The sequence below is a fragment of the Equus quagga genome, chromosome 1 (assembly GCF_021613505.1).
Source record: "Equus quagga isolate Etosha38 chromosome 1, UCLA_HA_Equagga_1.0, whole genome shotgun sequence".
In the NCBI taxonomy this organism is placed as follows: Eukaryota; Metazoa; Chordata; class Mammalia; order Perissodactyla; family Equidae; genus Equus; species Equus quagga.
The window spans coordinates 146,439,328-146,454,555 of NC_060267.1; the positions used below are offsets into that span (position 1 = coordinate 146,439,328).

At 45.0% G+C, this 15,228-nt stretch overlaps 1 protein-coding gene across 1 annotated transcript in view; it reads right to left on the reverse strand.

The window, feature by feature from the left end:
• The window catches only part of ITGA9 (integrin subunit alpha 9), a 330,548-nt gene that overhangs the window by 73,627 nt on the left and 241,693 nt on the right, over nt 1–15,228 (reverse strand). The window contains exons 19-20 of the mRNA XM_046668517.1: nt 4,683–4,769; nt 953–1,032 (exon numbers count right to left, since the gene is read on the reverse strand). Coding sequence (XP_046524473.1) covers nt 953–1,032; nt 4,683–4,769 — 167 coding nt within the window. The remainder of the gene's footprint in view (nt 1–952; nt 1,033–4,682; nt 4,770–15,228) is intronic.

The following is a 15,228-nucleotide window of genomic DNA, read 5'->3' on the forward strand; positions in this document are numbered from 1 at the left end:
AAGGGCATGATTTCTGCAACTTACTTTCAGATGATTAAGAAAAAAAACCATACATAAAAAGAGAATGATAAAATAAATGAGACCAAGTGTCAACACTGGCTGACTCTGAGTAAAGGGTATATGGGAGTTCCTTGCACTATTCTTTGCAACATTTCTGTTAAGTTTAAAATCATTTCTAAATAAAAATTCACATAAAAAGGTTGCCTTGGGTATCCAAGCCTACATCCCAATCAAAGCTTGTATCTCCCTATTCACCCACCTAAATGTCTCTCCTTCCATCGCAGCTGTCAGCCAAGCATTACCTAGATGGCACTTCAAGGCACTCATGGATTCTGGCTTGTGGAGTCAGCTCATAACCCCCAAAGCCCTCTCAGGCACTCATGGCCATACTGGAGAGAGAGGGGCAGGGGCACATTCCTGAGGGAAGAAGTTGCCACTGCTCTGTTCCCTTCCCCGATGATCCATCCACTCGGCTCCCAGGACAAGCCCTCTCTTGAGAAGAATCTCGTGAGGGCCTCTGCTAGTAGGCTTGGTGGGGACCTCAGGCTGCAGGTGCCCTCTGCCTGCATCAAGGGATAGAGTGGCATGAGTATGAGAAGCAGCTGACTCTGTCTGACAACCTACAGAGGATGTTCATGAACTAACCAACCACCTGAGCTTGGACCGGAATCCTCACCTCTCCAGGCCCAGCTCTCCCAGCTGTAAAATCATTACCTCCGACTGGATGATCCCCAGTCCCTTGCAGCTCAGCCTGACCCGGTAGCTGCACAAGCATAACCAGACAAGTACCATCCCTGAGAGATTCGATTCCACCCAATGGTTTGGGGCTTTATCACGGAACTGTTTCTTCCTCCTCAGGATCCCGGGCATTATCAAAGCGTGACCAGGGCATGTCCTTTCCTGGTCCCATCAATCTTTTATCTTTGAAGAAAAAATTTTAAATCCCCCTTACCTCTGAGCAGTAATGATGAAGCTAAGAATGTCTTCTTCCCCAGACAGGTGGCTTGTATCAAAGATCACACTGAATTCATACTAGGGAAATAGAAAGTGACATATAGCATCAGCAGTCATTCCAAAAAAACTGTGTTTGCTACAATCTTCTGCAATGTATGACCTCTGGAAGCTCATTTGCATGACAAGCTTTATTTTTCATGAATATCTTTCTGATTATCAGGCCAGAGACACAGTTTTAACAATAAAACCCAGCTGGACTAGACTCTGGCGAGAGGCACGCTGTCCTTTTCAGCAACTGACATTCTCTTTAGGAAAAGATACATTTGTCTCTTAAACCGGGACTTTCTAAATTTCACTCACACACCATCTTCCCAATTTTTGGCACATCTGCATATCATATCATCTGTGATATTTACTTTGCATTTTTATTGCCTCACTCTCTTGTTTAAAAGGAAAATTTATATTACTATCACAGATGGGAATCCAGGATCACTTGCCATAAAGAGACAGTCATCATAAAAATAATGCAATGAAAAGAAAACAATGTTGAATTCTGTTGTCTGTTGAAAGCTCTGAGCCTCAGGTCTACTCTCTTTTGGTGAAAGGGAGATTAACAAGTGATAGGGAGGTGTTAAAGATAAGCTAGCACTATCATCGGAGACTTTGTCCTGCATGTGATTAGAAAGAGTGTTGAAAAGGCAATAACTTTCTCACTGTTAGAGTCAGTGTTGCTTAGTGCTGTGTCCATGAATCACCTAAAATAATCTCATGAGCCCCCTAAAATCATCTCAAGTACTTCCAGTGGTGAGCATCCTGTGATCTGGGAAACACTGCCCTAAGCAAATGGTTTTCACCATATTCATATCAGGTATGTGTGGGAATGTGGGAGGAACCCTTGGGTACGAGTTACAGAACCAGACTCTACCACAAACTATGTGATTTAATCTCTTTGCATTTCAATAAAAAGAAAAAGGCGGACAAAATGGTTCTTAAATTCCGTCAAGCTCTGAGAGTCTATGACTTACTTAATAACTAAATATCTGGGTTCCTTTATGACTAATTCTAGGCCATCATCCAACTTCGCAACACTGGATGCTCCTGAACTGAATGCTACCTGAAGGTAATGAACACTGGACCGTTACACTGGACCACCACATTGGACCATCAGCTAGAGTGGACATTGGACATCTCTTTCTACAGAGAAATTTCTGTTGCAGTGGGACTTGTCAGCTTACAGTGAAGGTGCAGCATGGAGATAGAACAGGAAGCAGAGTGGAGGACACAGAGGAAGGGAAAGTCAAGGGTCTTGTCCCAGCAATAAGTCAGAACTTGCAGGAGATCTGAATTAAACACACTAAAGATCAAGGCCAGGTGAGAAGCAAAGGATTTGGGTGAGAAGCCAAAATCAGAGATGGAGGCCTGGGAGAACAGAAGGTCAGAAACTGGGCAGGCTGGTCATGAGAGACGGAAACATACAGCCAACCAAAGTGTGAGCCTCAGCAGGTGGTCTGGAGCCTGATGACACACAGGTCTCAGGGATGAGGGAAGGCAAGTGGGGCTGTGGCTGGAGGGAACCCGGTCCCTGCTGGGTCCCTTCTTGGGCTTTCTTCAGGGAATCACCCCCACCCTGTGCGCCCTCCCTCCCCCCTTTCAGATTTAGTCTTGTTACAGGTCTTAACATCTGTATGTGAAAGAAAGTAGTGGCATCACCAGGCTGAAAAAAACCCCCAACAATCCAACATTCATACTTCCGTTAGCTCTATGACTATTTTGAAAGTTAGTAAATTTTGGCAAAATTTAATGCCTAGAATTCAACATTGCTTTGTTTTCATTGTATTCATTTTTATGACGACTTTCTCTTTATGGCAACTGATCCTGGATCTATGTGTGGTACTGATATAAGTTTTCTTTTTAAAATAATCTTCGGGGCCTGCCCCATGGCCCAGTGGTTAAGTTCATGTGCTCCACTTCAGTGGCCCAGAGTTTCGCCGGTGAGGATCCTGGGTGCAGACATGGCACTGCTCATTGGGTCATGTTGAGGCGGCGTCCCATATAGCACAACCAGAGGCACTCACAACTAGAATCTACAACTATGTACTGGGGGGCTTTGGGGAGAAGAAGAAGAAAAAAAGACTGGCAACAGATGTTAGTGCAGGTACCAATCTTTAAAAAAAAAATCTTTAGACTAAAACTAGCAAGACACACCTTAGGCTTGATTTGGGATGTAGGCTGCATTTTACAATGAAATGGCAACTGTTAAAATTTTTTAGTCAGCCTATTTTCTGTTAGTGAGTAGATTTCCATTAAGTTTGTGCATGGAGGTGCCATGGATATTACCACAGGCAATGATGTCCAAGGTCCAGGGTCTTCCTCCTTTACCCTCACCCTATCTGGGGTCTAATGCAACTTGGTCTGTATTCTGCCAGCTATTTGTAATCCCTCTTCTAAGGGCAGCCACCTCTTAAAGCTTCCCTTCTTCTGGGATGAATGTGGACAAATGAGGAACAGAGGGAGAAAAAGGCTGAGGAATCATGGATATAAGAGCCACCATAGTTTGGAGTAGTCTGATGGGTTCAAGCAATTTGCCAAGAAATGAACAAACCTTCTTTCTCACCAGAACATTCTCACAATTGGTTTACAAAACAGCTAGTATGTACTGGTTCCAAATAGTCTTAGAGATTAAAACAATCTGATGCTATGACATAGGCAGGAGAGAAGGACTAAACTTTCATTTTTTTTTAGGAATATGAAATTTCCTTCAAACCACAGCAGAAAAAATAGCTTCCATTTCAAAAGGCAGACCTCGTCTTTTAGTTCCAGTTCTGCCTCCAAAAATCTCATCTTCTACATATCATTGCATCTCCTTATAATAATGGCACATATTAGAAGTGCTCCATGAACGTCTGAACATGCTGTACCATATTATTGTTTGAGATTAGAAAATTTGGCTCCTTAGAAATACCAAAGTGACTATAATTTCTTCTTCTTCTTTTATTTATTTACTTATTTTGAGGAAGATCAGCCCTGAGCTAACATCCGCTGCCAATCCTCTTTTTGCTGAGGCAGACTGGCCCTGAGCTAACATCCGTGCCCATTTTCCTCTACTTTATATGTGGGACGCCTGCCACAGCATGGCTTGACAAGTGTTGCCATGTCCGTACCTGGGATCTGAACCAGCGAACCCTGGGCCGCCAAAGAGGAATGTGCAAACTTAACCACTACGACACTGGGCCGGCCCCTCTTTTTTTTAAAAAAAAAAAGAAGTGCAACACAATTATTTATGTTTTGAGAATTTTAAGAGGTCTCTTGAGAAAACTGTGAGTGTCCAGGTGAGTAACAGAATCAGGACTGCGGGTCACTAGCCCAGACCACATCTTCTCCTATGTTGTCCTGGGGACTCAAAGTAACATGGAATGTCCCAGAAAAAAACATTTTATGAAGGCCAACCAGATGCTGCTTCCCAAAGTGCTAAGGCTATGGTGTGTCTCTCACATTTGGGGTACATGACGTGGATCAAGGAGAAGACCGTGTGACCACAGCCCCTTTGGAGTACAGTTGGAGAAGACTGCCATGGACAGGAGCATGGCCATGCCCAGGCAGGGTTTCGCTGGCCACCCCAGCTGCTGTGGGAGGCAGGGGTGTGAGAGGAAGCTTCTGGGGAGGAAGATGGAAGAGTCAGAGGCTGGTGGGAAGGGCTGCTAAGGAAGTGCCCTGTCTTTGCCCCTTACCTTCGACTTCGACCTCATGAAAGGAAATCCCACGCTGCATTTGAGGAAGTCCGATTCCAGCAGTTCACAGGAAATGCCCATTTCCTCCTGAAAGAGAAAAAGTACCAACAGATGGGCTGGCTGCACAAAGACAGATGTGTGGAAGTGGCCTCAGGGGGCACATTGAGTCTTCAGCAGATACGGTCCTTCTTTAAGGCAATTCTCAGACAATAGCCACTGCTGGCTGTGGTGGGATGAAGAGCCTGAGACCAGGACAAGTGCTAGTCCTCCTCTGGCTGTTCACCCTTCCCATGGGTTCTCTGGAAAGACAGGTGCAGAGGACAAAACCACTCTTCTTTCTTAACTAACACTTCGGCTCTGAACCCCGGTGCTCTCCTGGTGAAAGGGGCCAGCCAACATGTGAGCTGGACGCCTCCTAAGGTTTGGATTAAAATGCAACCAAGTCATCTTTCTGGCCCCTTTCTCCTGAGCCCACAACCTAATCCTGTCTTTCAAGATCTTGCTAGTTTAGGAAAGACAAACTCTTAGAAAATCACACCAATGAAACTACCGGGATTTTCTGCAGCTGGAAGCAGTAAGGGCTGAACTGCTTTCCTGCTAGCCTCCCAGGGTAAGAGGTGGGTGCGAGGGCGGGAGAGGGTTCCCAGTGCAGCGGGTCTGGGATGGACTCCACATTCAGCCACACAAGAGAACCAAGAGAGGGGCTGCAGGAAGCTGCTGTCTTCCCACCCAGACAGGTGGTTTATAGCCAAGGTCAAAGGAAAGTCAGGAAGCTCTTCCTAACCCGCACAGCCCCTCCGAGTCACTGAAGCTAAATCAAGACTTCCAAGGGGAGACAGTGTGTGTGTGCAGATTTTAGAAAAGGAGAAGGTACAGGACAGAACTAGCACCTGCTCGGTGTCTAGAAGACAGGACACTGAAGTTCAGTGAGGTCATGTGACTTCCCCAAGGTCATTCTTGGCTGAATCTAAAACCTATCTGCCTTCTCCTTCCACGGCTCTGAATTTCTAGAGGGAATGAGCACAGCCAACAACACAATTGCAGCCAGAAGGAACCAATTCATGTGGATTCCAGCTCTGAAACGCCACTCAGGCTCCTGCCTCCAATTTTCAAGACTCACAGCTCAGCTCAGGCCAACAGGTCCAGTCCTTTAGACAGGTGAAAGGAATTTTTTTTTATTGTATGTCCAATCAGCAAAAAAAAAAAAGTAAGCACTTACTGCAATATACCTAGTTACAAATTTTGTACATATACTGATATATTATGAACATTATTGAACACACGAAAACCAGAAATGACAAAAGATAACAAATCCATGGGGTTAGAAGTCAAGGAGGTAGTAAGTGGAGGAGGTGTCCTCAGGTGCTGGGATTGTGCCCAGGTGTGATCATTGTGAAAATTAGTGAGCTGAGCACTTAATGATTTGATTGCTTTTGTCCGTTTGTTAAATGTCATTAAAACTTTACTTAGGAAATAGCAACAAAACAAAAATCCCCCCAAAATACAAATAAAACAAAAGATACAAGATAGATAAACATAGAAGGAAAGTCTAGTTTATTTTTTCAGCATCTGATCTCAGAGATGACTGATCTCAGTGATTGCAAATTTTCTAGTGCTCTTTGCCACCTTAGCCAGTGTTCCTCACACGGACTCGGGACCACCTGCATTAGAATCAGTTTGGGAGCATCTTTAAAAATACAGATTCCTGGACAACTGGAGTGTCTCTGAGTAGACAAGTGAGTAGTCTCTGAGTAGACTTAGAGATTGTGGGGCCTGGGATGAGCATTTTCAATAAACCTAAGTGACAAAGTGAGTGATTCTGCTGTGCAATGATGTTTGGGAGCTACTGCTATGAGCTTTCCTTCCTTCAGTGCATTCTACAGGCTGCTTGGGGAACCTTCTTCAAACATGCCTCTCTCCAATGCAAACAGGATAAAGCGCAAAATCCTTATGCTTGCATCTATTTTGGCCCATCCTTTTCTGTTATTGTCCCCCTGCCCTACTGAACACATACATTAGTATTCTACAAACACCCTCTGCCTGGTACCGTTTCCACGCCTCTGTTTAAATTGTTCCCACTGCCAGGAACACCTCTCCTCAGTTCTCCCTGCAAGGTGTTCTTCGTTCTACTTGCCCCCAAACACTCATGGGTGGGAAGTTCACATACACAATAAGGAAATGGTGCAGGATTCGGAATGGACTCGAGCATCTACTGGGTAGCTGGGTCATCCTACCACAATCAGCACTGAGGGCACAGGTCTGAAAGACATTAGTCCCTGTCCTTGAACAGCTCATAGCTTAGAAGGTGGAGATATCCCAGCAGAGAAATAAACATTTACATGGCAGTGTGAGGGACTGCTCTTAGATCCTAGAAGACACGCATTGGCAATTTCTATATGGAAAACCAGAGAATAACTTCTCAAATGCTGTCAAGACTTGCATGTCCCAAAGATTGGTCCTAATGACTCAGTGTGGGTGGCCTCTCGTCACCATTCTCTTCTTCATATTCCTCCCCCCAGAAGCAATGTCCACAACTGGCCCAAGTGGAAGCTACTCTAAATCCTAGTTAGTCGGCCTGTGGGCATGAGAGGCAGTGAGCCCAAGCCTAGGGTGACAATGATTCTCGGTTTCCCCGGTGTAATTACTCTCAAGAGAGTCCCAGCATACACATAAATTACATGGTTACTCAACCCAGTTCTGAACTCCTTTTGTAAAGGTCAGTACCTCACCGGAAATCCCTTTCAAACAAGGAGAGAGGTTTTCAATTTAAGTCAAAGGCCTACCTGTTCTTGAAGTAAAGATTTATTGCCCTAAAGACTTCAGATTTTGCAAGTGTGTGACTTCAGAAATTTACTCTGGGACTTGATGGGACCTCAGTTTACTTAGTTTTGGCCTAAGACTGCTTTCGATTATTCAAGAGCTGCTGAATTCTCTTATTTTTGTTAACTCCAAATTGCTAAAAAATAACATTTAAACCAGCATTCATTGCATTATTCCAAGTGTTTCTTCCACCCTACTCAGTCTGATAGAAATTACAAAATTCTGGTTAGATCTTGGGGATAAGCAAAAAGAGTGAAAACCAAAGACATCTCTGGGAATGAAAGCTCAGCATCTACTTCCTGACTCAGGGGCTCCTGGATGCTGCTATAGGAAGGGATGTCATCACCGTTCTGCCTCTTGTCAGCACCAATACAGCCTTCCCATGGCTATTTAAGCCCCCTTGACAAAAAGGCTTTAATTCTATACCCCACTCTCCTACTGTAGCTGTGAGGTAAAGAGGCCTCTTAGAGCACGGACTTTGGCAAACACTGAGACTCCCTGTGTGGACGGTGTAGGCGCTCCACCCAGAACCCCTGTACTAGATGGGATCACAGCCCCCAGCCAAATGGGAGCAGCTTTGTCTAGAGATTACTACACCCTCCCTCACAAGCATTCTGCAGCCTATGATTGACATGGATGCAAAAGGCCACCCCCTTTGTCTCAAGGTGAGACCAGCTCTGTTGGACAACTCATGTTCCACAGCCCTTACGGGATTAGGCCAAAGCAGACTCCAGCTGAGAACGCAGCCCTGTTTGGCTCCTTCTTCTGCCCCATTCTGCTCCCTTCACTCCTCTTCTCCCAAGAGCATTTCCCTAATAAATCACTTGCACAGGAATCCCTATCTCAGTTCCGCTTCTGGTGCACCTGACCTCAGACAGTCCTCTACAGATGAGGCTCCTGGCACTGAGAACCACTGGAGAGTACTGGGTATTTGTTCCCAGGTGGGGAGAGGCAATGGAAGAAGAACGAGGGGAACACTCACATGCTAATAAATCCTGTTGAAATCCATACTAACCCAGAGAAAACTTTTCCAAGTGCAGTTTATAAAATCTGCATAGCTCCCCATCGGAGGGACACTTTAACCTCAAAGTCGTGTCACCACCTCTTTGTCTGGTTTCAGATCATGCCCAGGGCACAACCTGAAGAAACAGAGTCATTATGGAGCCATGTATCCCCTCGGTAGGCAGGTAGGCACAGAAAGATCCAGGGAAGCTTTAAAAAATGAATTCTGGGGAGATGTGGCTAAACTCGGCTGCCCCCTGGCTTTAGGCAACTCCTGGTCGGGAGTGCTTATTACCACTGCCAGGCACTTGGTACCCACCAGGATTATACAGCAGAGATTCCAGGGACCAGGTTTCTCCTGGGCTCTGGTTCCTTCCATGTCCCAATCACTGCTTACACTGACTTTACCTTGGAGACTAACCCTGGCATTGTTGCAAGACCTATGATCATCAGCTCTCAGCTGACTAGGAACGCAGATTGGGGAACAAACTGTCTATCCTCTGTCCCTGATTGCCACACAGCGCAGGCATCTGATTACCCATTCAAATACAGTGCAAACCCACTACAGAGTGAAACTAAAATCTTGCTGCAAAAGACGCAGGCTTTCATGAAATCAATGAAAGTGATGTTGGAAAACCACCACTGATCAGCTTGGATCTGGCAGCATTAGATCAGTTAACTGTTGAAGAAGTCAAAATTAGCCCTGGATGATAGCACTTCGAGCTGCTTCAGAAGATAAAGGTTTAAGTAAAAAAGCTCAAGAAAATATGCCATCATAAAAAACGACCCCTTTGTGATTGTGCTTAAAAAAGAAGAGGAAAAATATGAAGCAAAGAATGTTACCTTAGGATATAGTAGGGAAATTCACATTGAAAAGCTGTCCATCCAACACTGGATTCCTTCTTTTGTTTCAGAAATTAACGTACTGTTATTTTAAAACACTAATAAAGCAAATAAGCTTTTGCTTTGGGTCTAAGATATCCTTGACAATTACAATGTTACAAGAGCTGTTCAATGTGGGATAACATACACTTATTTTCATAATTTTTAGTTTCATTTTTCAAGTCCCAATCAGAACTTTAAAAATATTTTTACTATGCAATTTTGAACCCTGTTTTAAGAAGATTCACATAACTGGCTTTTTTCCCAGTCCCACTTTTTCTTGGCCAGCAAGGGCAGCCAATACCATAAAATACTATCAGGGTTTCTCCCTGGAGATTATGAGGGATTCAATTAAAATTTTCTCCATTTTTTACCGACACACATTACTTTTAGGATCAGGAAAACATCAATTAACATTTTTTAGAACAGAATGATGAAAAGCATGCTTGGTTTGTGCACGTTCACCTGTGCATTCTCAGGGCCTGGCACTGAGCCTGGCTCTTAGTAGCTCCTGAATTTGCACTATTACATGAACGGGCCTTGGCTCATTGGGGATTCAGATGAAGGGACTGCAAGCAGCAGCTCATTTGCCGGGTCTGCCTGGAATGAGAACTGCTTGCCTTGGCAAAATCCCTCTCTTTTCCAGACATACCTCGGCTGTCCCAGCCCCCGGAGCTCGGCCAGTGGAGCCAACTGCCAGCCCTGTTTGTAATGGCAGTGGTTGGCAGGAAGACTCAGATAATGAAGTTAGCGAGGCTCCTTGGCCTTCGGGTTCCTTCCTTGCAATCACACCAGCATCTGACTTCATTCTGGAGTGGTGCTTTATCTGGCCACCCATGCAGTGCTCTCTGAAAGCAGCAAATCTGTAAAGTCCGGTAATGGGCTTATGCTCAGTGCCAGGGCAAGTTTGAAATTTGACTTCCCATTTTCCGGCTTCCACATGTTTGTCAAACTGAAGATGACCCTCATGTCTCCATGTCTGGCTGCCAGTCTGGAGTTCATCTAAGATCCCCTTCCTTCTTCTAGGCACACAAGGAGTGACCCCTGTAAACTGGTAAGAAATGCCTCTGTGTTAACTCAGTTAATATAGAATTCAGGTAAACTTTGGAAGCATTTTATCCTAAATTCCCTAATCAACTGAAGAATCAGAGTGAGCAGAGGTTCCCAATAACCTGGCCCAATGAGTTAACAGAAAAACAGTTGATTCCTAGTAAATTCTTTATCGGCCCCACTGAAGATAAGTCAGCCCGAGCCTAACCAGAAAAAAGTCTTATTCCCAGAGGGGAATCCTTTGGGACAGAGCCTATGAAATTCCTACCCATAAAGAAAAGCACATGAGCTTGCAGCATAGAAAGTACCCAAGCTTTGGCATTAGTGTCCCAACTTTGACTATTGGCTCAGATATACAATAGCTATGTGTCATAAGGCAAATTAACTATCCTTTCTACAAGCCTCCATTTTTCTCATCTGTAAAATGAAGTCATAACACCTGCTGTATAGGACTGTTGCCAGCCTGCTAGTGCTGATGGTTGTAAAGATGGAATACACAGATGGCCTCTACTCGTATTGGCTTATTGCGCACCAGGCAGCTCCTCTGGTGCAGGCAGAGGGACCTCCTCAGGCAGGTCCCTTTTAGGACCATTTACAACAAGGAAACTGGAATACAGAGAAGTTACATCACTTGCCCAGGGTTTCCTAGCTGGCAATATAAGAATGGATCAGAGGGGGATCAGGGTGGGAAACACTAAACAAGGAACAGGCAAGGTTCTCTCTCTTCCCCCTCCCCACCCCGCTGACCCCAAAGAACCCATGGAAACTTAGACTGAACAGGTGGGGATCAAAGACCCAATGAACCAAAAGTAGCCTTTAGGGAACCTGGAGCAGACAGTGACTCCAGTACCGATGCCAAGCATGGCTGATGCCCCTGCGAGGCTAAGGCAGCGATTCCGGACCTTTTCCAGATAGGAGCTGGCAACTGAACAGTCGAAGGAACCAGAGGTGAACACGCACACACGCAAGGGATTTGGAAGAGCAGGGCAAAGACAGCACTACAAAGCAAGTTTCTTTCTTAAATTTTGTCAAAACTCCATTTGGAAACGAAGGCCTACACTATTCTGTGATTGTTCTTTCCAAGCTTGAAAAAAGTGAGGCAAGCAGGAGTTATGGTTAGAACAAATGTTCAAGACAGATGAACCACGTAACTGTTAAAGCAAAATTCCCCTCCGAAGCAAGTATTAGAATTTGGAGGGTGCACTTTCAACAACCCCACACCAATCCTAGGCCGTCAGAGATCAGCTGTCCCATGAGGAGCGATTTTCTGATCAAAGTGGGGACACGGCAGTCTCCTCCCAAACAGGCCTCTGGGTGCTCAGAAGAAAAGTGCTTCTACTCATTTAAAATGAGTAAAAATAAAATGAACTTTGAAAACCACATGAATTAGACATGGCTTGAGTAAGCTGTCTCCTTCTTGTAACACGTCCCTCCTTGGTGTGTGACATCAACCCTGTTTAGAGCTAATCTTGACATTTTCCCAAAGTTAAAACAAAAACACTCTCCGAAATGCTGGTGACTTTGGGACCACAGTAATATGAACTTGAGAATCGAAACAAACAAAAATAACTCAACCAGCCCTAACTGAAAAGCCCACAGCGAAAAGACCAGCAAGCCATGCCTTCTAAGCCTTCTAAATTTCTTCCAAAAAAGAAATTAAAGTATTTGATTTTCATCCAGGAAGTTTCTCTTGCTTTTAAATACAGTAGTCCCCCCTTATCTGTGGGGGATACGTTCCAAGACCCCAGTGGAGGCCTGAAACCGTGGATAGTACTGAACCCTACATATACAATGTTTTTCCTATACATATATATTTGAGTTGTGACAGCAAAGCTAGCATGGATTTCATTTTTCTTTCTCACAATTTCATGGATAGAAGATTCATTTTTACCATAGATCTTAGCACCCTCAGCATAGGATTTTTTTCTTTCCTTCTTAAGCTGAGAACTTTCACCTTTTCACTTAAAGGAAGCACTTTACGGCTTTTCTTTAGCATACCCGAATTGCCAGCATCACTGCTCTTATGCTTTGGGGCTATTACTAAGTAAAATAAGGATTACTTGAACACAAGCACTGTGATATCATGACAATAGATCTGATAATACAGACAGCCACTAAGTGACTAACAGGCAGGTAGTGGAGACAGCATGGATACGCTGGACAAAGGGATCATTCACATCCTGGGCAGGATGGCGCGAGAATTCATCATGCTACTCAGAATGGCGTGCAATTTAAAACTTATAAATTGTTTACTTCTGGAATTTTCCACTTAATATTTTCAAACAGGAGTTGACCACGGGTAACTAAAACCACAGGAAGCAAAACTGAAGATAAGGGGGGACTACTGTAGAGGCAAATGACTTATTCTTAGATTTCTAAAAAATGGTTTCTATTCTTAGATTAAAACAAATATTTCCCAGAGCTTGCAAATTCTTGATCAACAAACTAAGAATTCAAAGTCGAATTCCATCTCATGAATCAAATTATTTTCTTTTTCTATCACTCTTTTCCTTTGCCCTACAGGCTGACTGAAAAAACAAGGTGGGGACCTCTCCCAAAACAATAGGAAAGAATTTAACATTGTGGCACAAAAACAATTTAGGAGTGGTGTTTAGATGAAAAGGTTTTGTAGGAGTCAAGTATTTGAGGGGTACTTATTAAAATCCTGGCCAGAAATCTTGATATTAGAAATGTACTTACAGAGAAGAGTTCCATCCCACCTACAAACCCACTTATACTCCTGCCCACACAAAACTCAGCTGAAAGTGTGGTCCTTGGGCCAGCAGCATCGGCATCACGTGAGTGTTTCTTAGAAATGCAGATTCTCAGGTTCCACCCCCAGAACTGCTGAATTAGAATCTGTATTTTTAACAAGATCTCCAGGTAACCTCTGTGCACCTGACCATTTGAGAAGTACTGCTCTATGTTACTGAGCCCACCTGCTCAGGAAACATGACGTCAACCCATGGAGACCGCCTTCCTCATGCTCTCTGCCCTCCAGAAAAATATGTAAACTGCTGATGCTACTTGAGGGTTATTGTCTGTGTGAGGACACACTTTTCTAGAGCTGGAGACTCACCGACTCACATGCCCCTTATCTGTGTTCCCCCCAAAGCAGACTCCAGGACAAGGATTAGGGGGAAAGTAGTTTGTTTGGGAGGTGACCTTGGGGTGCTCTGTGAGTGGGCAATTGTGCCACCAATAGAAGAGAAGACTGGAGCATCTAACCTTAAACACCCACTTCTCCTTTTGAGAGTTGTTCCAGGGACACTGACTATCCTGTGCTTCCAGCCTCCTCAGTGCTTGAGTGCAGCACACTCTGTAGCCAAGAAAGCCCCCAGGCAGAGAGACACAGGCAGGCCTCAGCCTGCAGAGGAACTGTCACATGTGGTCTCCAGGGTGGTGGAGGGAAAATGAGAGGGTATCAACAGTCTCTCTCCCCATCCTCTCTCCTCTCCACAGGCAATTGCGGTGTCAAAGCTGTGGACTGAGAACAGAGGCCAGAGGCAGCTAGTGATGAACTTCCCTTGGCCACAGATGAAGAGATGGGCCTGAGAGAGGACCTGTCCCCTGTCCAGCACCCCTGGAGCATGTCTCCACTGAGCATGCTACGGGCTCATGGAGCTCCATTTCAGGGGGCAGGTGCTTACTAATGTCTTCCCTCTGGTTGGTACACCTACTTTGCTACTTTTGGACACATCTTGGGATTCTCCTTAAAGAACTAGAGTTCTCTTTCAGGATGATCCCTCCCTCCCTCCTCTTTCCTTGCTGCCACAACAGATCGGCTCCAATCTCCTCCCACCTAGAATAGAGCAAAACAGCCTCTTGGTGGACGCTCTGCTCTCAGTTGTCCCCTAGTCTGTTCTACAAGCTGCTCCTGGTGAATCTTAACACACTACTTTGTTCATTTTTGCTCAAAAGCTTTCAAAGGTTATTAACAACCAACACCCTTCACTGATTCCTAACTGGGGTATGTACTGGAACCACCTGGGAGCCAGAGATACTATACACAGCTGTGTAGGCTGTTGACTGCACAAGAGATCTGGCTGAGGGGAAAGGGGCTGAAATCCAGCCCATGGTGCTCACCACACCCTGCACCCTGGGCAAGAGGCTGCACACCACCAGGGGGGCACTTCTCTCCAATTTGTGTAACTATGCTAGGAAGACTATGACGACTATGTAGAAAGCTTTGTGAAAAAGACCCAGATGGAAACCCCACTGTGGACCCACTGAATCAAAGCACACAGCACAGGCAAGCAAGCATTTGCTGAAAGCTCCCTGGGTGGTTCCAAAGTGCACTCAAGTTAGGAACCCTCAAAAGTTAGGTTACATTAAAATCCTTGTGAAAGATGCAGATTGCAGGCCCCACCCTCCAGAGTGGGACTCTTTAGAGCAAGAGGAGAGTCAAGAAATCTGGATTTTGAATCATCTGAGGCAAACGTTCTCTACCAGCCTTTGGAACACTGCCCCCAAGGGCTAGGATAGTCACTGCAATTTTGGAGGTTAAGAGATTGAGACCCAGACTGGAAAAAAACAGTGCTTTCCCTGGGGTTCTAACTCTGGTGAGGACATAACACCCGTGATTGTAGCTCTCTGCCTATGAGTCTACTGGAGCCTCGCAGACCTGTGCCTTGCTCACCATGCCCCCAGGGCAGTGATTCAGGGAGATGAATGCAGAGACCAAGGACAGCTCCAAGATGGGTGCCCACCTCCTGCAGCCCTGAGGAAGCCCATCCATTCATTCAACAAGTGCTTCTTATTTTGCCTCAAATGGGAAATAGCTTCTATAGCA